We start from the raw sequence: 27,911 nt of genomic DNA on the forward strand, positions 1-27,911 counted from the left end.
AAACTCAGCTGTAAGCAAGGTCACCTGGAATAAAGATCCTATTTGCAAATCTCAGCTGCATGTAGATGTAGGAGTTATGTCACTTTTGGATCAGTGAAAGATAATCAAATTGTGCACTCAACTTAGACAAAAACATCAATGGGAAGAAGCCTCATGCCTTTGTATCCTTCTCCTTTCTAGAACTGGGATATGATGATCTGAGCTGGTGAAGGCACACTGGATGACGAAAAAGCACTCACTTATTGCTGGTAGTAGAGTAATAGGCTAGAAGTAGAGTCTGAACCTTCCACACCAGGCCTGGTCTGTTTTCCCACACCTCATACACACATAGGAGTCTAAACACCTTCCCAGTTACGCCACTATTACTGCTACCTTGCTGTCACAGCTCAGTCTAATCCTGAATTTTATAACTGCAGGGTGATTCTCACAGAAATGTATACGGACACACACTTACTATGGAAATTTACACACCATAATGCTACACAGTGATGATTCAAAATGGTGAGATTACAGGTGATTTTTGTATCTTTTTTATTATTTCTCAGCAATATTGGAGATTTTTTTCTTACCAAGAAAAAAATAGATACTGAGAATTCTAATATTGAGTCACGATGATTTCTTTTGAAAGCAAGTAAGCAAGCAAACAAAAACTCACTTTGTCTTTGCCTGACAAATTCCCACTGAATCTCAGCAAACTGTCCAATACAGAAAGAGGTTCTCTTGGATTGAACTTTTCAGGGGCCCCTCAGGAACCCTACATAAAGATGACAATCACCATGGCAACTGGCCAGTTCTCTACTGAGTAGCTATTTGCAGACAGGTGAGAAAGCTTTCTGTCCCTCAGCCAACATTCAACGGTTTCATTCTCAAAACTTCTGGGCCAACGTTATGTTGAGGTAAAGAAGCCAGACACAAATGGGATGTATAGTACAAGCATGGTTCCATTAAACAGAGCTTTAAGAACAGGCCAATCTAAGCAATGGCAATAAATGTCAGAATACTGAGCAGCACTTGAGATTACTGGTTGGGAAGGGGATAAGGTTGAAAGGGTCTGTGTCTTAATTCTATATCATGAATACAGATGTATATATAAAAATTCTTGTGAGCTATTTCCAGACTTATGAGTAAACAACAGGTTTTATAACTTCGTCTTAATTGTTGCATGACAAATTCAGAATAAACTTCCATGATCTGAAATATATCAAGCTGTAGGTATGCCTGAAATTTGTACTTCTTTGGTTGTATGAAAATTATACCTAAAACTAAAACTCCTTTCTTGTGCTTTATTTATATTCAACACAATGACATGACTTACAAATATTTTGTTCATTTATCAGTGCTGGAGAAATAGAATCATCCCCTACCCTTTCCTGATAAAAATGAAAATCAAGAATCCCATTAATTTTTCTGTTCATTTTCACAACTGTGTATTCTTCTCATGCAATTGTTGTCAAATGGTCTCATTCTCAGGCTACCTTTTGTCTTCTGATGTATTTGTGAATTCTATGAGGTGCTCTGAAAAGCATATAGAGGAAAAGTGTTCTAGTTAGGTAATTTCGGACTTTACATGTCTTTTATGCATGGTAAGTTCCCTAATTCTTATCTTGACTGTGTTTCATTCAATATATTTTCTGAAAATGTAAGTCATTTTACACTCATTTTTCTTAGCCGTACATTTTTCTAATTTTTTAATTCTAGATTTTCAAAGGGAAAAATTTAAAGACTCTACATCCTTAAATTTCTATTTTCATACTTTTAACCTTCCTTAACCTTTCCCTAAAAAGTTACTACTTGATTACTGTCCAAATCACTAAGTCATTTAATATAGTCAGATATACAATGAGTTCAACCTATCTTTCTAGTTTTTCTGAGCAATGTGTTAGACAAATCTGTCCATGCAATACTTACAGACATCTACTGTTCCCGTCAAACAAACAAATCTTTCAGATGTTAACATATACACAAAGCAACTCTTTTAACTTTCTTAGTGAATTGGGAGGACATTAGTTGGCAGAAATGTTTATTTCTGTACACACTGTTCCAGAGTACTACAAAGCAAGAAAATAATAATAAATTTTATCTGCCTATTACTGGGAGAAGAAATGTCTCACTTCTCCAAATCCGCTCTTTAATTTTGTCTTCTGCCTGGAATAAGACATAATTTTCTTTCTCAGATATATATGTCAGCCAAAGTGCTTTCCAAGGTCAACTTAGATTTTATGTCCTGTGCAAACTGATTTTTGGAATTCATCTTTAAATCCTATTCTCTCACAGCACACTATTGCCTTTATCAGTCTATAACCAAAGGAGAAAACTTCACATATATGGAATACACTTTGTGTGTACAGTTTATTAACTAGTGAGTTAAGAGACAGGCAGTGTGTGTGTCTTACAGCGCAGAAGATGTTTTATGTAAGATAGGCATTTAATAACATTCAGGCAATTGTAAAACCAAATAATGAAACTGTTACTTCTTTTAACTGTTATAACTATCACACAGTCTTTTATCAAGTTTCTATTGGATCTACACAGCTTGAATCAAAACTGTTTAAAATAAATAAGGGCTGTGAGCCTTTTTTCTTTTTTAATTTCTGTAAAGGTTTTTTGGGGGTGTGTGTGGTAATTATGTTTATTTTAACAGACTCATTTGTTTACATTTCTTGGCTTTATCAGGCTTGCCTCTAAAGTACAGAGAAACTATTTCTGGTTGTTCTGTTTTCTAAAGAAACACTGCAATTTTGTTTTAAGGTCACAGATGTCTATTACTTCTATGAGTCTACTATGTATTACCTAACCCTAAGTTATAAAACCTAACTGTTTACTCAAAAGTCTGGAAATGGCTTTCAAGATGTAATTAACTGCCTAGGAGAGACAATAACACACAAATGGATCTTCCTGTTACAAAATAATTTGTTGGGTAAAGTAAAAAAAAATCTAAACAGAGGAAATCTTGTAGCAAAAAGGAGCTAGCTACAGAATATAAAATATACAACAGTTTCAAGTCAACATCAAGTATCAAGCATGTTTTTAAGCAAAATAAGCATGTCCACTCACACCAGAAATAGAACAGAATTGGCTTCTACAACAACTCCTACCCCAAACTATTCCACATATGTAAGTGTGCAATGAAACACGTGAAGAAATAAAGCTTTAAAAAGTTATATATCAGTTATATATCTAGAAAACTCAGAAGAACCAACCAGAAAAACGAATAAATATTTAAATAGAAAATTCAACAGGGGCCCAGCGGCGTGGCCTAGCAGCTAAAGTCCTCGCCTTGAAAGCCCCAGGATCCCATATGGGCGCTGGTTCTAATCCCAGCAGCCCCACTTCCCATCCAGTTCCCTGCTTGTGGCCTGGGAAAGCAGTCGAGGACGGCCCAATGCATTGGGACCCTGCACCCGCGTGGGAGACCTGGAAGAGGTTCCAGGTTCCCGGCTTCGGATCGGCGCGCACCGGCTCGTTGCGGCTCACTTGGGGAATGAATCATCGGACGGAAGATCTTCCTCTCTGTCTCTCCTCCTCTCTGTATATCCAACTTTGTAATAAAATGAATAAATCTTTAAAAAAGAAAAAAGAAAATAACAAAAAAGTGCATGGACAATACAAGAAATAAACAGCCTTCTGATATGTAAACTATATAGAGAAAACATTTCGATCAGTAGCAACAAAAAGATAAAGCCTTAAAATGCTATCAAACCATATTCAAAGCTTAAATTTATTACTTATTCTTAGAAAAAGAAGGAAAATTAGAAAATTAGTCAATTTTCTCCTGAAATCCTATAACTTGAACCTGATCCTAATAAATACAAGGATGCTATTGAGAACTAAAACAGCTCTAAATTTATATACAAAAGTCTAAATTTTACATGAAAAATAAATGCAAGCAATCTGGAAAGTTATGTGCAGAGCAATGAGCAAAAACAAGTACTGCAAGATATTAGTATACACTCTTAAAGTACATAGGGTACTGGATAGGAATAGTTCAACAGAACAGAAATTTTAGAAGAAACTAGAAATCCAAATACTTTTATAAACATACATATGGAAAGATGTTCCACATCTCACACACAGCATTCAGGTTCTTTTTTCCATGTTTTAGTGAGAAAAGTACGATGAGAACACTATTGGGAGCACTGTTGACACACTGATAACAGTGTAATCTAGTAAATATCTATGGTGGCATTTGGGCAATAAAACTAACACATGCATATCCTCTTTGAACCATCAATTTCACCATTAGAAATGCATCCCACAAATACACTAGCAAAGATGCTTACAAAGGAGATAATCAGCAAAACATGGCACAGCCAACTGCCACAGGTTCAAGTTTAATTAGACATACTGAGTCACATACTTAAACAGAAGTATTGCAGCTATTTCTTTTTCCTGGAATGAATGTATTTTTGAAGTACACTGCCATGAGCTTCATAACTGTCTTTTTCAAACACCAAGCCCTAAACTTTAGATAGCAATGAACGATTCTCAAAATAGTTTGGGGGGGGGGGTGGGGAAGGGAAGTGTTGCAAGTGACAGCACCATATCTTCCAGGCTAGCACAGTTCTACACCCTCCCTTAAGGCAAAGACAATGCAAAATGTTTGAGAACTTTTTAAAAGTATTTAAAAGGAGTATTGAAAAAATCTGATCAGAATCAAAGTATCTTAAGAACAACACACCTGGGATCTCATTAAACACAGATCTGAATTCATTCAATTTGGGTAAGCAGTTTTATAAGACAAAGAAGTTCTAGATATTACTATGGAACCATTTTTAGGATTTATTTTGGACTTTGGACAAACAACCCGCATGTATCTCCAGCATAGCTCTGAAGGATCCACAGAAACTGAAAACCAAGGAGTGGAAGGCAGTCTTTCCACTGTTTATCAATTTGCTGTTCTTTTTAAAATTACTGCAATAATTAAGTATTGTCACACACACATGACAAAAAGGGAGTGGTGGTTTAGATGCTGCCTTAGGTCACCTATATTCTATACTGTTTCAGGTCCTAGCTCTGCTTCTGATTCACCTTCCGGCTAACGCCTACTCTGAGAGGCAGCAAATGATGGTCAAAGTACTGAGTCCCCTGCCACGAATGTGGCAGACCTGGATCTGAATTTTTGGGCTTCAGGTATTGACCTGGTCCATCTCTAGATGTTGTTGGAATTTGAGGAGTGAACCTGGCAGACAGAAAGTCTCTCGTCTATGTTTCCTGCTTTCAAATAAAATGGAAAAGGTGAGAATTGTGATGTAGTGGTTTAAATCACTGACATTCCACAATGAAATGTGTTGGTTTGAGTCCTGCTTCTGTTGCCCACATAGCTTCCTGCACTCTCTCTGAGAATGTAGATGATAGCTCAAGTGCTTGGGTCCCTGCCAACCTTGCAGCAGACCAAGCCAGGACTGCTGTGGGAGAAGGAACCAGTGAAGAAAGATTTCTCTCTGTTGTTCTTTAAAAAAAAAAAAGTGTGGGTGGGGACTAAAAAATTGAAAACAAATTTTAAGTATACAAAAAAAAAAAAGCTCAATATTACTATCATTAGGGAAATGAAAATCAAAATGACCAAATACTACCTTTTATCCACTAGAATGGTTACTGCTAAACACACACACACAGTGAAACAGAAAATAACTAGTGAGAATGTGGAGAAATCACAATACTTGTGCATTGCTGGTAAGAGTTTAAAACGGAACTGGAACAGCTACCATAAAACAGTCTGGAGATCCTTACAAACCTAAACCTCATATTATATCACAGGACCTAACTGCCATTTTTTGGTACATCCACCCATGAAATTGAAAACACCTCAACAGATTATTTGTTTTTTGTGTTTTTTTTTTAAAAGATTTATTTTATTTTTATTACAAAGTCAGATATACTGAGAGGAGGAGAGACAGAGAGGAAGTGGAGCTGCCAGGATTAGAACCAGCGGCCATATGGGATCAAGGCGAGGACCTTAGCCACTAGGCCACGCCGCCAAGCCCTCAACAGATTATTTGTATATCCTAGGTTAAACAGGTTGCAGCAAAGGCATACAACAACACATTATTCAATCTAAAAAAGAGAGGACATTTGACATGTACAACAACATGGATGAATCCTGAAGACATTTTGTGAAGACAGCTACAAAAGGACAAATGCTGGATATCCAAGTTCATCCAAGTTCAGAGACAGAAAACAGAATGGTGGTTGCTGTTGACTGTGGGATGGGAAACGGGAAATAAGTGTTTAATGAGTACTGTGCGGGAAAGGGAAACTATTGTAAGGATGGATGGTGGTGATTACATAAAAATGTGATATACTGAATGTGACTGAGCTGGTCACTTGTGACGACAAGGTAAATTTTATGTTGTGTACACTTTCCTGTAATTTAAGAAATAATGAAAAGAAGCACTGAAAATACCAATAACAAGTAAAGAAAATGAATTAGTCAATTAAAAATCTCACACAGAAAAATCTAGGCTCAGATGGTGTCACTGATGAATTCTATCAAATGTTTTAAAAATAATAATACTAATTCATCACACACTTTTTTCAGACTAGAGAAAAGAGGTTTCCCAACTCATTCTTTGCCAACAATACTATCCCGATAGCAAAGTTGGACCCAGGCGCTAGAAGAAAACCCAGGACAGATACCCTTCTTGGATTATACGTGCAAAGTTCCTTAACAAAATATTAGCAAAGCAAATCCAACAACAGTTTCTTTTTAATTTTTTTTTTTAAATCATGACCAAATGAAAATTATCCAAGTAATGCAAGACTGGTTTGAAACTGAAAATGATATTAAGGCAATTTAATGTATTACCATAAGAAATAAAAACAACTCCATATATTCATCTCCACAGATGTAGAAAAAGCACGAGTGAAACCTAAGACCTATCCATTAAACAAAAACAAACTGAACAGAATAACAGAAGAGAATATGGCAACCTAATAAAGAATATCTACAAAAATAAACAGTTTGCATCATATTTAATAGTAAAATGTCTTCTCCCTAAGAACACATATATAATGCACCATTATATACAAGTGATACTTTTATTCAATACTTTTATCTATACGAATACTTATATTCAACATTATACTGGAGGTGCTAGTCAGGGCATTCATCCAAGAAAAGAAGTGAAATCAAGAGAAATTAAAAATAAAAACTTTAGCCAGAGCAATCATCGAAGAAAAAGAAGAGAAATTAAAAATGAAAGCTTATGTCCAACACAATCATAACAGCCAAGGAATGGGAACAATCCAGACATCTATCATTTGGTGGGAAAATAAATGAAATATCATATCATACTGTGGAATACTATGGAGCAATGAAAAGAATCACTTGTACTTGCCACATGGATTCATGGCCAAATCGCAAAAACATTAAGGCAAGTCAAAGAAGGGAGATACAACAGGTCAAGCACTGTGTGAGTGAACTTATATGAAATGACCAGAAAGGGAATATCTAGAAAGGCAGAAAACAGATTAGGGGCTGCATGGACGTGGAAGTAGTAACACGTAGTATTTTGGACCCACAGAAATTTTCTAAATCTGGACTGTGCTGATTACTCTACTTGACCCTTTTTTAAATGCATAAATTTTATAGTATGTAAATTATACTCAATAAAGCTATTTAAGTATTAATGAAGAAAATAATCCTTTACATTATTCAAATTATGGCTTTTTGCTTATATTTCCATGTGCTGGAGGAAAAAAAAAGAAAGGAAGGCTTAAGCTAGAAATTCTAACTAGGGCTTACTTTATGTTAGTGCATCAAAAAAATACAGAAATACTGTATTTAGAAAAGATATTCTCTGCTTAAACTATACAGCTGAAAAACAGGTTATGCAAGATGTTTTAATATTCATTTATCTCAACTGTCACATACAAATGATAAAAAAAATCAACTACCTTATAGGCAAAAATGAAAATATCCATTAATGAATCATCTTCATGACCATCATCTGATTGTCTTTTCAGAGAACTAAATTTCACTCAGGTGTGAGTTAAAAAAAAATAGGTATTTTAAATCTTTCAGGCATTTTCTTCAGATATATGGTCAATCAGGAGCCATTTAAGTTTCTAGCTTATATCATAGTTAAATCTCTACCACATAGTTTGTAATCTTGATCACTGAGCACTTGGAAGCTTTCAAACTGATTCCTTCACTGTGCAGTTTTCTCTGTTCCCCCCTGCCCTCTCAGTTCCCATCTTTCCTCTTCTCACACCTGCAGATTCCCTTTTTTGGTCCTGCCCGGTACGGTGACTCCTGGCTGCACCTCACTGACTGCTCCCTTCCCAGGGGTGCGGGAGATCTCCATGCTGTTCACCTGCACAAGCACCTGCCCAGCTGCCTCTCCCACCTGATTCCACAAAATCATCATCGTAACCCCTATATCCAGCAAGAGTATTTTCAAATTATCGCCAGAGATCTTATATAAATTTCTTTTAAAGGTTCTTATGGCACATTTTTATCTGACAAAATTTGCTCCTATATCTGGTATATCTTCCTACATGTATAATCACTACCACAGGGACATTTTACTAAAACCGCCTAAATCTTCCTGTAAACAGAGGTGTGAGGATAGATCAAAGAAGAAAAGTTATATTAGTAAGACAAATAGTAAAAGTCTGCAAGGCCGGAAGAACCATATTCTTAAATAGTACAGGCACAAGGAAAAACCAGTGGGTAATTCGGTGTTACCTGTTCAAATTTGAAGGTATTGGGTCAGACATGATACATTTTGACTACTGCATGATAAAAATACTTCAGGCAATATCCAACTATGTCTATCAGGACACTGACTATAACACTGCTTGAATTATGCAATCAGTCCACTAGATGTGATGTTCCACACAGGAAAAAAATCAAATTTGTTTTGTACCCTACAAAGTACTTAACATCTTGAACATTGCCTAGCAGGATGAGGCATTCAGGATTTGTGAGTGAACACACAAATGATGAAGATCTCAAGGTCCAGTGATACCTGAACCTCTGCTGCTGCTGCGCAAGTGAGGAGCCAAATTTCCATGTGGATTATCCAGGTTTTCACTTGGTGGCTATGCCGCACCTCAGCCCTAGGAGCTGTTTGTCAAGCACAGGATTACCCATCTGAATGGATATCATAGAGATCTAAGTACTCAACAAACCAGTCATACAACACAAATGCTACTCTTGCTGTTTCATGATTGTAGAAGTATCAGAACAGCATTCTGACTTTGCTGATAAACCACAGGTAAACCAGATTTGCTTTTTGCTTGCCCAGTTCAACTATTCTTTCTCTCACGAACATTCCGCCTTGTCATTGGAATACATTTTTACCTGGGTAAGTATAAAATAATTAATCTTCAGAACAATTTAGCTGGTAGGTATTTGGTGCATGGTTAAGTCACTACTTGGGAAGATGCCTTGGGTTCAGGCCTAGGATGTGCTCACCACTGCAGCTTGCAGCTAATGTACACCATAGCAGGTAGCAGCAATGGATACAGTCAGTCACTACAACCCAGATGGGAGGCCCAGGCTGAGCTTCTGATTTCATCCTGGTCCAGTTCCAACCTTCGTGGGCAGAAGGTGGGAGCTCTTTCTGTTTTTCAAATGAAAAACAATTTAGAACTCTGAAAAGCTCCAGAAAGATATTCACTTTTAATACAGAACCATACTAAACAAGGTATGTAATGTGTCTTTAAATCACACATACCTTTTCAGAGTTTAAGAAAATCAGGAAAGGGTAGAACTTATCCTAGTGAGGCTGTGATAAAATGACCTTTCAAAAAGCCTGAAATGAGATTACTTCATAAAGACACATGAGGGCACTCTAATCAACTAGCAAGGAGAAACAAGGGAAAAAGTGAATTCCAGTTAGCATTTTAACAATCTAGCCCAACAGATGTCTCTGACAATGGTAAAATTTTGAGTATTTGTGATATACAGCAAGAGATTTTCTGTTCTTCATCAAACTCTAAGAAGCCAACCAAAATAATTCTGCCACTCCACGTTGGAGAGAAAGTACCCAACACTTTAGATCCAAGGTCAGGATTAACCAAAATGCCAATGACGTGTTAAACTGACCTTGAGGCAGAATTTGCCCCTTTCAAGCAGGGATTTTCCACATAATCTACAACTGCACTTGACGTTTTACTTATCTTCCACTAGGAGCAGTCCACAAATTCATTTCTTTGCTCCATCTGTTTCCCCAAGAGAAATGAGAGTTACAAGTTTCATGTCATACAAATAAAACTACTTTGCCCACAGTAGCATGAATCCTTGAAGAATATGTTTCATGACCTTCCCAAGCTTTAAAATCTGCACACACAACTAACTACAACATTACAATTTCTTCCACCAAATTCAATTAGTGTAAGAAACATTTAAATCACCTCTCAGACTTTAAACAAGTAACAGTAATTCTGCAAAGAGCTACGGCTTCTGCAGCAACTGGGCTTATTCACAAAGGGTTACATTTATCTGAAAGGTGCATCCAAATGTACACCAGAACAGAATTTTAATAATTTCACTCCACAGATCTTTAGTGTCAGACGTAATAGTTAAACTGGAAGTGTTAAAACTCCAAATAATAAATCGCGATTAAGCTACATGATTCTTTCCATCTCTGAACTATTTATAGGAAGTATACATACATGCTGTATTGTTCAACTCCCTCTTTTATTTTTATTTGCTGTAATCTTCACAAACTTTAATGACTTGATTGATCCTTGGCCACGTTGTTTCAAAATCAGGTGCTGTCCATGTTCTCAGCACTTTTTGCTTCACGGTTGTTTGTGAAGGATTCTGGTGAATTTTAATTTCCATCCTTAGCTGAATGGAATGAACCAAATTTGACTCCGTCTATACTAGGAACATCTTTTTAAAATGTGCTAAATTGAGAAGGCACATTCTAAATTTTCTTATACTTTCTAAAATGATTCTGGTTAGCTGAAAATACCAATACAGTTTCTTTAACTAAATGTGCTTATGTATTACCTTATATTATTAATACAGGCAATAAAATTAAAATCCTCTGAATCACTATCTAAGAAGGGCATATCCAAGTATTGTTATAATGACATTCATTCTCTTCAGTTGGTTGTGTGGCAACCCACCTAGAGAGTGGTATGCAAAGATAGAGAACTATCAACGTTAACAGAAACTGAATGCATGCATAATATGTAATGAAAGAGTAACGTCAGCACTCAATTAATATACTCAGGATATCCTGTGGATTATTATGACTTTCCAAAACTTACTTGCCAAAAATCTTTTGCACTGAACACTAATTTTAGTATTTATTTGAAAGCATGACAGAGGGAGGACAGAGATCTTTCATTTGTCAGTTCACTCTCCTAACAGCCAGGTATCTTGAACTTCACCCAGGTCTCCATAATAGGTGATATCGGTTCAAATACTTGAGCCATCTTCCACTGCTTTTCCAGGCACACAGGCAGGGAGTTAAATCAGATGTAAAACAGCTGGGTCTTGAACTGGCAGCCACATGGGATGCTGGTGAAGCAGGCCGCAGTTTAACCCTCTGCACTACGCTGCTGGCTGAGGAAAGTTAACTTTCACGTTTTATTTATTTTAAAGTGACACAGAGAGAGAGAGACAGAGAGAGAGACAGAGAGAGAGGCAGAGAGAGAGAGAGAGAGAGAGGTAGAGAGAGAGAGAGAGAGAGAGAGAGAGAGAGAGAGAGAGAGAGAGAGAGAATATCTTCCAATTCATTGGTTTGCTCCCCACATGGTCTCAACAGCCAGGGTGGCCCAGAAAGAAGCCAAGAGCTTCTTCCAGTTTTCTCACATGAGTGATAGGGGCTTAAGCACCTGAGCCATAGTCTGCTGCTTTCTCTGGACATTAACAGGAAGTTGGATTGGAAGTGGAGCAGGCAGGACATAAACTGGTTATCATATGGGATGCTGGCATCACCTGTTATGCCACAATCCTGGCCCAAGTGATTCTCATTTTTAAAAATAGCCTTGAATACAATTTCTCGGCATGCACTCTACATTTTCTAGAGAAAATCTTGTACTGTGCCAGACACTGTTCAGGATGTTAAGAGTCCCAGATTGCCACATGCAGCAGACCTGGGTTCAGATTATTGGCTCTATGGAGCCACTTACTTTACCTCTACAAAGCCCAAATCTTTTCTCTGTATAAATAAAATACTATCACCTAAAGAAAACCTTCAAAGGGACACTAGGTAGCAAGAACCTAGCACAACACTGCCTGTATGCACTGATGGCTCTATTAAAGAAAGCAATTATTCTTTTCAACCGCAATAATCATTGCTTATTGTAATGTTGCTAACTTTACCCCTTAATCTTTTTTTAACAGTATTCACATAACTTGATAGCCCTTCAGAAATAACTTACTCAACTACTATTTGATAGAGTGGTTGGGTTCTGGGAATAGATGGAGTATAGTGAATGAGGACAGATTCAAGGAAACAATGAAGCAGTGTTAAAGACCTGAAATATTAGAATTTGAAGAAGCTAGGCAGGCAAAAGAAAGTATGGCAGACAATGGAATATATGCCAAGCCCCAGAGGAAAAAGAAAGCAGGCTGAGCTCAAGGAAGTGGAAAATGATTGACCGACATGAGCAAGGGAGAAGAGGGCTACGGAGGAATCTGGAGAGGCAGGGTCATACTCCTGGAGGCCAAGTTCACCAGGTTAGGATTTTATCTTAGATGCAACAGATTCCATCGAAAGAGTTTACTAGAAGTCTGTAATTTAAAACAAGGATTGAAGACTACAGAGTGGACTTGCAGAATGAATGCAAGGGCCTGGTGCAGTAGGCTAGCGGCTAAAGTACTTGCCTTGTATGCACCAGGATCCCATGTTGGCACCGGTTCATATCCTGGCAGCCCGGCTTCCATTCCAGCTCCCTGCTTGTGGCCTGGGAAGGCAGCTGAAGAGGGCCCAAAGCCTTAGGACCCTGCACCTGGCTCCTGGCTTCAGATCAGCTCAGTGCTCCGGCCTTTGTGGCTGCTTGGACAGTGAACCAGCAGATGGAAGCGCTTGTCTTTCCTTCTCTCTGTATATCGCACTTTCCAAGAAAAATAAATCTTAAAAGAAAAAACACTGAATACGAAGGAATCCCAGAGATAGTGTTAGCAGAACTAGAGAAACAGATCTATTCAACAAACTCTCTTTAGGAAGCAGAATAAACAAGAAGTGCTTAAAGACTGTGAGGGAATGGCATTTAGGAAGGTTATACTCTCAAAAACAAATAATGTGTTCAATAAGATGTACTTTTTTCTCTTTCAGGAGACTACTTTTTAAAATATACTTATTTTATTTATGTGATAGAGATAGAACAAGCTCTTAATTACTGATTCCCTCCTCAAATGCCCACAATGGGAACCAGGAGCTTAACCCAGGTCTCCCATGTGGGTGGCAGGTACCCAGTTAGTTGGTCCTACACTGCAGCCTCCAGGGACTGGACGTGCATTACACTCAGGCACTAATAGAGAACACAATCACCTTAAGCTCTAAGCCAATGCCCAGGCTTTTTTTTTTTAAGACTTATTTATTTTTATTGTAAAGTCAGATACATATAGAGAAGGAGAGACAGAGAGGAGTATCTTCTGTCTGACCAATAACTCCCAAAGTGGCCACAATGACCACAGCTGTGCCTCGCCGAAGCCAGGAGCCAGAAGACTCGTCTGGGTCTCCTATGCGGGTGCAGGGTCCCATGGCTCTGGGCTGTCCTCAACTGTTTTCCCAGGCCACAAGCAGAGAGCTGGATGGGAAGTGGAGCTGCCAGGATTAGAAATGGCGCCCATATAGGAGCCAGGCAAGGACTTTAGCCACTAGGCTACCGCACCAGGCTCCCAGTACCCAGATTTAAATCATAGCTGACCATACATCCCTGGAGCAGTGCACAAACTTCAACATTTCAGCCATGGGAAGATTTATTCCAACCCTATATAGGAGGTAAAACAGGAAAGTCTAACTTACTGAGCAACAATGTATTTGAAAAGGAATTCTGTCTTTCATACTGTCCTATGTACCAACTACCAAGTGAATTCTAGCAGTTAATTACTGTGTGAAAGACAGAGGGAGTACTGATGAATATTTCCGTTTTTTCCTCTGAGACTATTTTTTGGTTCCTACAATAAAACAGGAGTTTCCTACTTTTTCTTCTTCCATGTCCTCACATTCCTAAATAAATTATGCAGGAAGAGTTTATGGGAAAATCAAAGTATATGTAAAGTAAAACCTGGCTCCCTTGACACCTTCACAAATGAACTGTTCAGGAAAAACTCCTGTTTCAGACCCCTCTGCCTTCTTAAACTGAGCCAATCAGACATGCTTTATCCTTGATTGAGCACACAGGGTCTGCATTTCAGCTGTTAAGGCGCCAAGTTCTTTTGCTCCACACTTAGAACCGTTTTCAAGTAAAGCTTTGGCTTATTTTCCCTTCTCATCACTTCAAGAATCACCTTTCAGGGATTAGCAATGTTGCGCAGCAAGTTAAGATGCTGCTTGTAAGACCTGCATATCGTATCAGAGCAGGATATTTCAGTTTGATTCCGCTTCTGATCCACCTGCCAGCTAATGGTCTAGGAAGGCAGCTAGCCATGCGGGCTTTGTTTTATTCCAGGTCCAGCTGTTGCGGCAATTTGGAAAATAACGCAAGGGGTGGAAGAGTGCTTTCCCTCTTTGTGTTACTCTGTCTTTGAAACAAATGCAAATTAAAAAACCAAACCAATGCAAAAACTTAACATGTTAAATAAAAAAGCCACTTCTCAGAAAGTTATCTGCAATCTCCTTATCCCCAGCCACCTGGTCCTCTCGGTTCCCAAAACCTGGAACATGCTTGTACTTTACCATGAACACAGTGAATTACAGGTAATGTTGACTTTTTCAATCTTCTCCCAACCAGTTGTGCTTCTAAATGTGTAGTCCACTCACCCCCAGGCAAACTGAGAGTCTGCAGCATTAATGACCTGCAATCTGATCCTTGGGGACAGGCTTCAGCATGGGGAACCCCTGGCCTGCTCAGGAGCTCATTTGCTCTGGTCCTGACAGGGGCTATCCCAGGCAGGATCCAAACTTCCCTAAATCTCTAGCAGGTTAAATTTTAGGTTCATCATTTCGTATGGCCTATGATGATAGTATACGTATTCAAATGACCCTTGGCAAAAAAAAAAAAAAAAAAAAAAAAAAAAAAAAAATCTGACCCCAGAAAGGGAGAGTTTTGGAATTGAATTTACTTTTCAGATTTTCTCTTTGAAACCAGCCGGAGATTAGCAAATGACAGCCAGTGGACTATGTAGCTTGGAGAAGCATATTCAAGGAAAAAGAAAATAAAAGTTTTGTTTTTATATAGCAATTATAGAAAGAAAAATTTGACCACCATTTGGCTGCAGGACATGGAGTTTTCAAAACACCCAGAAACAGTATTTCACACCTGTTTTTGCTTCTTTCCCAATTTCATTATTACTAATTGGAATCAGCTGGAATAAACTCTTTGGGTTTGGGTGCACAACGAAAACAAAATGGCTCAAACCAAATACCTGAGCTTTCCTGTAAGTCAAGCATTGGAGTTTTGCAATGCAAAGACTTCTCCAGGCACACTGGCAGGCTTTTCATCCATCTCTGGGCTCATGCAGTTCCCAGAGCTAACCCCAGACTGGAATGCCTGGAGTTTTCCTCACTTTACATCCAAGTTCTATGAGGCGTTGAACATTCAACTCTGCCAATTTCATACCCTGACCTCGTTCTTCTTGGGGTGGGTTTGAAGGGCAGTCGTTTTTAACCGAAACTTAATGAGGGGTCATGTCTGCCCTACATTTTCTACCGTCTGTTCAATACTAAACAGCCTTTTCAACGACCAGAGGGAGACACGCAACACCAGCGCCAACGGGATGGAAGGAGGTTGTCAGTTACACACACGTGGAAGCTTAGACCCAAGCCCAAACCTAGACCATAGGGTTCACCAACGAACGTTACAGTCAACCTCTCATCTGACAAAACCGACGCTCCCATGAGGAAGTAAAACCTCCCTTGTGTTGGGGAGGTGGGGAGAGCAGGGAAGATGGGACAGGGAATTCAAACCTGCTCACCTGCTCAACAACAAAAGCAGCTTTCCTCAATCCACCCCACTCACATTCACTACCCTACGCGTTTCCTTCTCCATGACAGTTCCCCGCCCCAAACGGCATGGCATCACTTTAGCCCTCTGACCTCGGAACGAGGACTCACCAGTTTCATATTGGACTTTTGGTTTTTCAATATCAGTCTCGGGACTCCTCAACCCCACCATGTGTCTTCCGGTTCTATCGCTTTCTCTTGGCCCGCCGAGAGCATCGCGGGACTTGCAGTTTTTCTTCCTCACGCCCCCTTTCCGGTACATCATGGGAAATGTAGTCTTCCCTCTGGGCATCATGGGAACTGTGGTCGTCTTTTCTTTTCCTCCCTTTACCAGCTGAACGCCTCCTTCCGTGGGCTCAAATTTATCCCCGCCGCCAGTTCATCCTCCCTCTCCACCCCAGCATGATATCATGTCCCCTATAAGGGCCTGGACTCATGGTATTCTGGGATGTGTAGTCCTGATAGCCTCGTCTCCGCTTTCCCCGCCTCCCCGTGGGACGGAGGATAGGCGCGGGACCTGCCGGGAGCTGTAGTTCTCTGGGGCCTCCAGACGCCAAGCTCGAGGCTTTTACTCTAGGGAGGCAAGAACTACAACTCCCAGGGATGCCCGACTGCAGCAGGTGGGAGCGGGGCTGTTGATATCAATATGGCGGTTGTCAGCCAGACAAAGACAGTCAGTCCGATGTGATTGAGACGAGAGAGGTTTTCAGGGGGAGACTGGGAGATAGGGGCCTCCCCTCCCCCTTCTCCTCTTTCTGCGCCGGCCTCAACCCCTCCCCAGGCCCCTCCCGACGGGCGCCCCACGCGGAAGACACCCCTCCTCCTCCCGGTTTGCCTCCTCCCCCACCTCAACCCTTCGTACTGGGACGTTGGGGAGGGGGCTGTGCTGGCGGTGGGAACTCAGCTAGGATTCTGAGGTGAGTAGAGCGGTTTTCTCGCCGGACTACCGCAAGTCTCTTTTCCTGACTTATTTCTTTTTCACTTAAGAAATTTGGGGGTGTGGGGGAAGGGTTTGGGGAGAAAGTGAGTGGACTCCGGGGGCAGGGTCTCCTAAGCCGCCGGAATTAGAGGCAAAAGGAAACCGGGGGCTTGCGAGTGTGTGACCGGGACTCGGGCTGTGGGGTGGGGCAGTTTGCGAGGGACGGGAATTGAAAGGCGTCGACTGCTTCCCGACTCTTCCCCTGGTTGCTTCAGCCTCGACTATGGGCGGAAGATTTGAGTGCTGGAGGTGGGGGTCACCTGCTTGGAGTTTGGGAAACTACGAGGTGATTTTTTTTAGGTGTGTTGGTTTTGTGTAACTGTGTTTTAAACTGAGTGACGTGTACTTGTGTGCCGCGCTCGCCTTGGAGAAATGTCTACGGATAGGAAGTTAGAGCTCTGTGGAGTCCTAGCTTTTCCTGGGCCTGGGTTGGGAAGCGTGCGTGAGGTCCTGGGGCTGGACGTTTGGGCTGACGACGTGGTGCGGGCTTGCTGGACTCAGCAACTCGTTTGTGTCCCATTGCCCGCTCACATCCCGCCAGCCGCCTGCCCGTCCCCTTCTTTGGTACAAATCTCCACCCCCACAAACTCCGGAAAGGAGAATTGTGGAGATGCTGTGATGTGGAGACAGAGCTTTGCATCGTGAAGTCAGCGGATAGGTGGGAAAGGAAAAGTGTTTCTTAATATTTTATTCCGGAACCGTGTTTTGGTTACACTATTGGGGCTACTTTGAAACGAGTCCTCCACCCACCTTCATCCCGAAACAGAAGGTAAAGGTGTCTTGTGGTCTTGGTGTTAACCTAGCTTGTTATTGAACTTGAGCTTCGGGGGCGTGGGGTGGGGGAACTAAAGTGTTGGATTGTGTATGCGTTCCTCTGTGTATCTTCCAAAGGACAGAATGTCTGTTGTGTGTCTTCAGATTGGGCGACTTATTTTCATAGTAGGCAAAACTGTTGGAAATTATTTGCGGGGAGCAAGGCAGGGGGTGCGCTGCAAGGCCTCGCTGGTATATATATTTTTTTTCTTACCCCACCCTGTTCTGTCTCATCCGCCTGAAAGCTGGGATGGGAGAGCGAGGAAGCATTGGGTGAGGGAAGGGAAGAAAGCAGTTGGCAGTAAAGGCACAACACTATGTGAAGTTGAATGGTGTACTGTGCTGTGATGGCTGTTTCTAATTTCATGATGAGCGTTTTAATAAACCTCTGGGATGAAACAAGGTAGAGTGGTGTGAGCGTTTCTCAAAGGATCCTGCAGGTTAGAAATCTCTGCTCTCTTCTTCCTTGCCTTCCTTCCTCTTGGCTCTGCTGCCTTGCTTCAATCTTGGCTTGCTTTCTGGACATGCTACCTTTCTCCTCCTGATGGCTCCTGTGCCTGTTTATGTAGTTGGTGCTAATACAGTTCTGCGCTTTGTGGTTTTGTTATAAAAATGCATCGTTAGATGAAAGGCTCTGCATTTGTTTTTATTTTGCATTTAAGCCACAGGTAATTACCACATCAAGATTGCAGTGTTTTGCCTTAAACTTATTTTAAAATTGCACAACTAACTTGTTAGATCTAGTTGAATTATGTTTATAAGTTGGAAAAATTTGAGTTCTTTTTTTTTTCAATTAGAGTTTAAAAACGGAAGAGGATTGCAACATTTGTTTCTCACAGTCTTTAATAACATTACACCAGGAGGATTTAAAATCATACAATTTGTGCTTCAGTATCCCTTTTTTCTGTGATGCTTTTTTCTCCCCCTGGTGTTTTGGACTTCTAAAACATTCAGGGAATTGGCATAGTTTCTGTTTAAACTGTTGAAATATCACATTTTATGTATTTGGCCCCAAAGTTATCAGTTCTTGAATCTACCACCAATTACTAAGGGACCTTTAGATTCCATACAAACTGAAAGTCACTGTGACATACTATGTCATTTTATGGCATGTTTTATAATCTTTGATTTGATATTTCTACTCTTGGCCGTTCACACACAGATAAGGGGACAGTCAGCATGAGGTAGCATATATCTTTACGTTTGCTTGAACAGGCAAAAAAATTGATTTGTCTTCTAAATCGCAAATATTGAATATGTTGATCCACAGCTAAGCCTTTAATTTGTTGCAGACCAGGTTTTTACAGTTAACTCATTTTAATCTTGTATCTAAACCGAAAACGTAACTTTGTAAAAACTGAAGACAAATTTTAGGTAGCTACATGGTGAAGTGTGTTTTTTGTTTTGTTTTTCTTAGGCATTATCATGGTCACAGTTTAAAAATGTCTAGTGTTTATTTTAGAAATATAAAGCTACAACGCTTAAGAGTTGGAAAATATGTTTTCCCTTCTAGCCATCTTTACCTCAGATTTTCTTTTTGTTTAACTCTGCGTATGGAAATCCAGAATTATTTACTGGGAAAAGCCTGCATTAAACTTTTTCTGACGGATAGTGAAATCAGAATCTTTCCATGTAAAGCACATATATTCCTTGCATTCATTGGGGGTAATTCTATGGCATTTTAAGCATCTGGCATTTCAATGATGTAAAGCATTACTGCAGGTTAAAGCATAAAACAGTCTCAGCATGTGGAAGTCATATGGTTTATGAGAAAAAGTAGGAAACCGGGCACTGATATTGGTCCAATTTAATATTTCATTCTGTAATTTGTGAAAGATGAATTTACGAGAAAAACATTTATTTTAATGTGATTGTAGCTAAAAATGTGAACGTGTGACAGGGAGTTAAAATTCTGAAGTATTATTATCCAGTCTGTTGCTAGTTTCTTGTACTTCATATATACACATTCCTACTGTCGCCAGTAAGCATCAAGGCAAAGGAGCCCCTGGAGCCTTCTGTGGAATACCTTCAGTAAGGTTTCCTTTTCACTGTTGCAGATAGCATTACTAATGGAAACTTCATAGCTCAGTATTGGTAGGTTATCAAGTGTATTGCAGCAAATCTCTTAATTGTTTCATCATGAAAAAGTGGAAGTTTATGGCAGTTTTTGTGGTTAGTGTTGACCAGAATTCTGTTGTTTGTTTCAGTATGTGTGGAATGCTTGCTTTATTCCTTGGAGGCTCCTGTACTTCAACATTTAGTTCCTCCCAGCTGTGATGTTTCACACAGCTACCACGGTGCCTGTAAAAGCATGCTTGCTTTCTCTGCCCATTTCATTGCACTTCTTTTCCTTTTGAATATGACCTCTTTAAATTAGAATTATTCTTGGTAATTAGGAATTTATCATACAGTTTAATTTTTTTCAGAATTCACAGTTGATTGCTCAGCTTAAATAATATGAGCATTTTAAATAGAGTGCTCAGTGAAAATGTGTTGATTTTGTTAGTTTTATGCACCTGTGGTGTATAGCTTTGGCTTCTGGAATTTTACATCTCATTTTGCTGTTTTGTGGAATTGATTTTTCTGTTAACTGTAACTTTTTTTTTCTCAATTTAGCAGGATTTTGTAAAAATTTGTTAAATAGAAAGCACCCTTTGTCTTGGTACATCCACATATGCATTCATACATGTATAATGTTTGTACATGCATAAAATTGATTACGAAGATATACCAAAAAGTTCTTGGAAAGTGAAATTGAAAGATAAATTTTGTACAAAATTTTGACATTCATGCATGCATATGAGGGTTAAGAGAATCTTCAAAAAGTTCATGGAAAATGAGAAACCTGATTGGGTTTTAATATTTTTTCAACCAGAATCAATCATCGTTTAATTTTGTTTTCCAGGAGGTTATGAAGTACATAAAAAATGAATGTGAACCACAAATAGAAGACTCAACATTGGCTCAGCTGCCCATATGGTAGAAGCTTAAGAGATTTTCAGCATCATTCAGCTCATGATTTTAATGTGTTTTTCCGAGCAGTAGTTCCTCAGAATGGAAGCTGATAGTGTTGAGATTTTCGTTTATGTGGTATTAAGTAATTAGTCTGTGATGTGGCATCTTGGTGCAGCAATTCCCTAGCTGGCCATTACTGGACCTAGAACCTGTCGCAGGTGCAGAGTAAAAATTTTTCTAAGTGATTATTTCACGTAAACTTTCAGTGTCCATTTAAACATAATGGAGTACTTTAGATCACTTGTTTTCCATGACCTTAGACAAGTTGGAAATTTACTATAACATTGTTTTGGACCCTTTCCAAAAGTATTTGGTTACTGGAAGGCCCTGGCATTAGCACAGTTTTACCCTTGCAGTAGAAATAAGGTTGAAGTTACAGTAACTTTTTCCCGTAGTTATTGCAATCTTTATGCAATGTTTTATAAGCTCTAAGGCTGTAAGAGTAGCAGGGGTTGTTGTTTGTTGCCCAACATTTGCAAAACATGAGGAAAAACTGTTGGTGTCTGTCTAGGTTTGAAGAAATGATCATTTTTTAAAACATTTTGATTTTTTGACTCTTTAAATATTTTGTTTATTTTTATTGGAAAGTCAGATATACAGAGTGGAGGAGAGTCAGAAAGGAAGATGTTCCATGCAATGATTCACTCCCCAAGTGGCTGTAATGGCTGGAGCCAAGCCTATCCAAAGCTAGGAGCCAGGAGCCTCCTCCAGATCTCCCACACAGGTACAGGGTCCCAAGGCTTTGGTCCATCCTCAACTGCTTTCCCAGGCCATAAACAGGGAGCTGGATGGGAAGTGGGGATCCCGGTGGACATAAGGGATCCCGGTGCATGCAAGGCGAGAACTTCAGCCACTAGGTTACTGCGCCAGGCCCTTTTTTTGACTCTTGAAACTTTTGTCATCATCTTTCTTTTAGGTGAAAAAATGGTTTTGATTCATTTACAGGATATTTAGGTTTCTCTTAAATATGTGGTATTGATTATGATAAAAATCTCTCCTTCTGCCTATTCTCCGTAGCTTCCCTGCCTGTCTGTGTCATGCCCAGTGATAGTCTATGTGTGATATGTCAAAAACAGTTTAGTAACTCTTATTGCTGTATACATTTTAAACTGTGGAGTTGCCAAGCAGCAGTGACTTTAATGTACATAGTCACAGATTTTATAGGAGAAAAGTCAAACTGCTGAAATGAGGATGACTTTATAAATTGAACCCATCTGGTTTAAGATTTTGATAATTTTAGTCATGAGGTGATTTAGCACTCTTTGTACTTGCTTCTCTTTATTCTATTGTTATTCCTGTGATTTAGGCCTTCATCATTTCTAACTTTTTATGCCAGTTGCTTAACTAATCTTTTTGCCTTCATTTTTTTTTTGGTAGTCATTTTACATTCCTGACTGAGGGATCTTGCCAAAATAAAATGTGAATCTGATTGTCAGCCATACTTTGCCTATAATCATTTAGTGGTTCCTTCAGTCTTTTTCCAATAAACTCTTAACTATAGAGCCATGCCACCTGTTCCTAAATCCTGATTCTACTACAGCTGTATGACCTTTGCAAATGATTTCCAAGGTCTGCAGCTTGTTTCCTGCATCTACATAATGATACTTCATAGGCGTATTCTCAGTCTTAATATTTTTTCAGATACATTTATTTTATTTGGAAAGCTGAGTTGCGTGACACAGACACACACGCATAGTGAGTGAGAGTGAAAGAGTGAGAGAGAGAGAGAAAAGAAAGATGGAAAGAGAGATCTTCCATCCACTGGCTCACTCCCGACATGGCCACAATGGCTGGGGATGGGCCAGGCTGAAGCCAGCAGCCACAGGCTTTATCCAGGTCTCCCACAAGGGTGTAAGAAACCCAGATGCCTGGATCATCTTCTACTTCATTCCTCAGGGCATTAACAGGGAGCTGGATTGGAAGTGGAGTATCCTGGATTCTGGCATCCGTTTGGGATGCTGACTTCATAGATGACAGCTTAACCTGCTGTACTGTAAGGCCAACTTCTAGAAAGTTTTGGCAATTGGAGTTTTACAGAAAGTTACCAAAAAAAAAAAAAAAAAAAGGACACTGTCAATTTTTTTCCTTTGGTAAAGATTTATCTTCATATATTTAGAAGGTGGGGTTGCAGAGAGAGAGTGGTTAAGACTGGGCCAGGTCAAGCCAGGAGCCAGAAGCTTCTTCCTGGTCTCCCATGCTGGCTGTCAGGGGCCAAAGCACTTGAGCCATCATCTGCTTTCCCAGGCACACTGGCTGGGAGTTTGTGAACAGCCAAGACTGGAACCTGGGACCAAATGGGGTCTGGTGTCAGAGGTGACCACTTTACTGCCATGTTACATCTTAGATAATGTCATTACAGTACAGTAGTAAAAAGCAGAGAACTGACATTTGTAAATTAGGTCTGTTCGGTTCTGTGCTATTTTATCTCATGTGTAAATCGCATGCTATCACCAAAATCAACATACAAAATTATTCCATCACCATAAATTTTGAATAATTCCCCTCTTCTTAAGTTCTGTTTTGTTGTTATAATTGAGAAAGGCACAATTATCAGGTCAGAAAGTTTTCTCTTTTACCTTGTATAGTATCTCAGATTCTTTTGGTACATCTTGAATGTTTTTTATTTAAAATTTCAATTAGATTTTCTTGTGTTTAAATGTTGGCCAACTGTTTAACTGAGGAATTATATTAGTCTTTCTTAAACATGTCAAGTAAGTCACTGACACTGAAATTTTTTGCAAATAAACTAGGATTTAAATAAATTTGAGACTTAAATGTTAATATATGTTGCTATAGACGGAATATATTGGTATCTGTATCACAGAATCAAAATTATAACTATTCTGCTATTGGTTTGGTGTTTCACAGTGTTAATACATATGTTTCAGGTTAGTTGATTGTAATTTCATGCCATCGTTTTATTTTGAACTTGTTTCTAGGGAATTAGCTTCAAACATACTCAGTTAAAAAATTGTTTTCTTAGAAAGGATCTTTGTAGCAAAAGGAAGATCCTAGATGGAATTGATGCTTTTTAAGGTTCACGAAAGGACCATCATATTAAAGGCTAGGTACATTGGTGTACATAATCTGCTACCCCTGTGTTGGCTGTGCGATGCCTAAGGCCTGTCTTCAAACGTAAGGTTGTTCATCTGATACACTATGACTATTATGGACAACACAAAGATCATTAAGCATGCTAAACAAAATTACATATATAATGGCAAAATGAGATCATGTGATTTTTTTATTTCATTTGTGTTTGGGATAAGCTTTTTTGTCTTTAATGAGGACTGTGATGATTGGCTTTTTAAGAAAGACTAATCAAAGTTTCCTTAGCAAGAATATGATAAATAGTCCTAGTATAATTTTTTTTAAAACCATGAATTTACCTGTTTCCAGCTTTTAATGATTTCAAGTTTTTCTTAAGATTCATTTATTTTTATTGGACAGTCAGATGTACAGAGTGGAGGAGAGACAGAGAAAGATGTGTCTCAAATTTACACATAAATTTGACTTGCAGGTGCACTTGGTTTGTCATGTGCTTACTTGATTAACTGAAACTTGCTCTTCTCACTGACAGTTTGTTTCTTCTAGTTTAGTTGGTGAGAGACAAATCAGAATGATTGCATGACCACGAAGTAGACACGCTTATCCTTACTTGCTTTAGAGGTGGAACCAAGAGGAAAAGACTACCTGCCTGTCTCTCTACCTTTTTCTTTTCTTCCTTTCTTTGAGAATATTCATTTATGTACTTGAACATCAGAATTAGAGAATTAGCATTTATTTACTTGAACATCTTTCATCTGCTGGTTCACTCCCCAAATGGCCTCAACAACTGAAGCTGACCATCCTCTGCGGTCCTCTTACCTGGCCAATGGCAGGGAGCTGAAGTGGAAGTAAAGCTGTCTGGACTCAAACTGGTGCCCATATGGAATGCTGGCATCACAAGAGGCGACTTGACCCTCTATGTCACAGTGCCTGCCCAGGATACCTTTTTATATCAGGCTTTAAGGTATTCTGTGTGACAGGGGTTCTCTTGTAGGGCTTGAATAAGATACTCAATTAAGCTCGTCAACTGTAACAATTCATATTGTTCTCTGGAATAAGGAAATGAATTAGATTTCTTCAGGAGTCAGACAGTTGGTATGAAATAGAAACAGATCTCCCCTCCCCTGTAATTTAGCATTAGCTTTTTATGCCAGGAACCTCAGGCATACTAGAAAGCTGACAATAAAAGATTTTAAAAACAAAAACAAAGTAGCCATTTTAAGTCAGAATAAATAGAGTTGACATTGAAGTCAGGAATGTACTGTATGTACAATTTGGATTACAGATCTTTTAGAACATGAGTGTATCTAGAAATCCTTTCAGGTTTTAATTGCTGTTCCCAAGCAGTATCCCTTGCTGAAGAGAGTCTCTTCATTTTCTTTCAGTTTTTGCTGATTTAATTTATTTGAAAGCCAGAAGTCTTTTATTTGCTGTTTCAGTCTCAAATACCCATGGTCACCAGAGCTGTGCTGGGCTGAGCTCAAGTTCAGAGCCAGAGAGCATATCTGAGTTTCCCAAGTGGCAGCTTAAGCATCAGCTGCTGGCTCTTAGGGTGTGCTTTAGCAGGAAGCTGGAATTAGGAGTGGATCCAGGCCTCAAATTCATAGTGGAATGTGAGCATTCTAATTTGTTGCTATGTCAAATATTTGCCCCAGGAAGAGTCTGCTTTTTTCTACTATTGTCTCATACATCAAGTAGATAAATCCCATTGTAGGAGTCAAGACGCATCTTAGAACTTACTTCTTCATTATTCCATGAAGTAAAACGTTTTCATTGACATCCTCTACACGATGACATCTGTTCTGTTAGAAAATGTCTTTGATCCCCTGACAACAATCTTTTGTGGTAGGTCAAGACGAAGACAGTAGATTTGTATCTTACTAACTTCATAGACAGTAGATAATGTGTTGTTCTACAGAGATCAGGCAACATAAGAGTTGACTTACTGGGTCAGTCCAGTGTGCAGTCAATACCAAATTTATGCTTAACCGAAACACTATGATGTCAGGGAAAGGACTGGAACTTTTTTTCTGTGTTATTATTGGTATCACTATGGATTGCAGAACTAAAACCTCCAAAGCCAAGTCTTGATGATGCTACCAAACCAGGGCTTAGATTAAATACAACCACAAAGCAGTCATAGATGGTTAAAGCTCCTAGAAGCAATGAGTTTGGTTTCAAAGCCATAGTGACCAACAGTGAGAGTGTTAAAGAGTTCTGAGTAACTAGACTGCAATGGCGATAAACAGTGAATTTCAACTTTTGAGCAGAAGAATCGATTGGAAATTTTAACATTGTAATTTTCTGAGCTTCATCTGTAGACTCTGAAAATCTGAGATGGATCCATATATATATATGTGTGTATGTGTGTGTAGTAGGTCATTTTAATTGGTATACTGAGATGTTGTGATATCTGCTGGTAACAGTGCCTCGTTCTGTGGTGTGTTCAAGTATCTGATTGTAATTTGTAGTGCTTTTTCTTTGCAATGTTCCTGTTTTATATTAAATACTGTATATCCATCCTAAGTGCTATTACTGCTAAATCATGACTTGGATTATGTTTTGGGTAAGCATGGTTATCTTTCTATATGTCATTTAACAGTATACACCAAGCATCTAGTATTTTATAGTTCATGTTCTTAACCTTTATATTTTTCACATATGAACTCTTAAGGCAATCCTTTTTATTCCTGCTTTTTATTTTCCACAAAAATTGTGGTTTTTATAATTTCTGGATGTATTACCTTTGAAATAGTAACCACCCCTTGAACCTTTGCCCTCAAAATCTAATTCTTCACTTTTTTTTAAGGACTTCTCAATCTTAATTACTCCTGGTATATTGAGCTTGTTAATGACTTGGACTTTGGAGCCAGAATATCTAGCTGTCTTTGTGCTCCATATTACTTTGTAATTTTATGTAAAGCTCTGTGTGTCTCCATTCTCCATTTGTAAGCTGGGATGGATGATAGTGCCAGTGTAATGGGATTTCTTTATTATAAGGCAACATTCGCTTAGAATGGTGGCTGGCATGGACTAGGAAACACCTTACTATCTCATTACTTGCCCTGTGCATCTGTTTCTGAGATATTTTCTCTCCTCCTCACCAGTCTAGAATTATTCCATGTTATAAATATGCCCTTTCTAGCTAATTTCTTTTTCTTTGTATGTTTTCAGTTTCTCTTTTATAGATTTTTGCAGTTGTATTTGTAAATATATTCTTTCATTAGTTAAAATTCATTCTTTTCCTTCCATCATCCTTGTAACTACCTTGTTAAAATCACCTCTAGTCTTGGTTCCTAGATTTAAAATCTTTAAATTACTCTGTAGTCCCTTCTCTCTGGTACTCTCTCCCAGGTAATTGAGTCCCCCTGCCATTTCATTCATCAGTGAGCACCACATCTCTGAGTTCATTCTCTTTCTTATAAAATTGTAGTAACCATTCTCATCACTTCTTGCTGCAGTGACTACATCTGTAAAACTGTACTTTCCAACTCTCTCTTGGCACATAGCATTCTTAATTTTGATCAGTCTTTTCAAGCCATTCAAGACATGATTGAAAATCTTAGTTCAAATATTGCTGTATGCATTTTTAATCCTTGTACTTTATGACAATTCTCTTAACATTTGCTTCCCGATATTACTAGCATCTTTTTTTTTTTTTTAAAGGCTTGTAAGTCAGAGTTACACACAGAGAGAAACAAGGAGTGGTGGAGGAGATCCTTTATCCATTAATTGAATTCCAAAATCCCAAACAGCTGTAACAACTAGGCTAGGCTAAAGTCAGGAGCTTGTTTTAAGTTTCCCACTTGAGTGGCAGGGGATCTAGCACTTGGGCCATCTTCAGCTGCCTTCCTAGGCTCATTAGCAGGGAACTAGGTTGGCAGTAGAACAGCCAGAGTATGAACCGGTGTCCGTGTGGGGTGCTGCCATCATAGGCAACAGCTTCACCGCTATGCCACAACATAGGTTACTACAGTATT

General features: G+C 39.1%; 2 protein-coding genes across 11 annotated transcripts in view; one reads left to right on the forward strand and one right to left on the reverse strand.

The window, feature by feature from the left end:
- INTS9 (integrator complex subunit 9) overlaps positions 1–16,336 on the reverse strand; it is a 129,834-nt gene extending 113,498 nt beyond the window's left edge. The window contains exon 1 of the mRNA XM_058670073.1: positions 16,188–16,336. Coding sequence (XP_058526056.1) covers positions 16,188–16,196 — 9 coding nt within the window. The 5' untranslated portion in view covers positions 16,197–16,336. The remainder of the gene's footprint in view (positions 1–16,187) is intronic.
- A 373-nt stretch (positions 16,337–16,709) lies between these two features.
- The window catches only part of HMBOX1 (homeobox containing 1), a 164,446-nt gene continuing 153,244 nt past the window's right edge, over positions 16,710–27,911 (forward strand). For 5 of the 10 annotated variants that reach the window (XM_058670083.1, XM_036496896.2, XM_004579096.4 and 2 more), the window contains exon 1: positions 16,710–16,993. The gene's annotated coding sequence lies outside the window, so the exon portion shown is untranslated. Of the gene's footprint in view, positions 16,994–17,318; positions 17,342–27,911 lie in introns of those variants that run through there. The other 5 variants (XM_058670074.1, XM_058670075.1, XM_058670080.1 and 2 more) reach the window with 4 other exon arrangements.

This window comes from Ochotona princeps, chromosome 11 (assembly GCF_030435755.1).
Source record: "Ochotona princeps isolate mOchPri1 chromosome 11, mOchPri1.hap1, whole genome shotgun sequence".
NCBI classification, from domain to species: Eukaryota; Metazoa; Chordata; class Mammalia; order Lagomorpha; family Ochotonidae; genus Ochotona; species Ochotona princeps.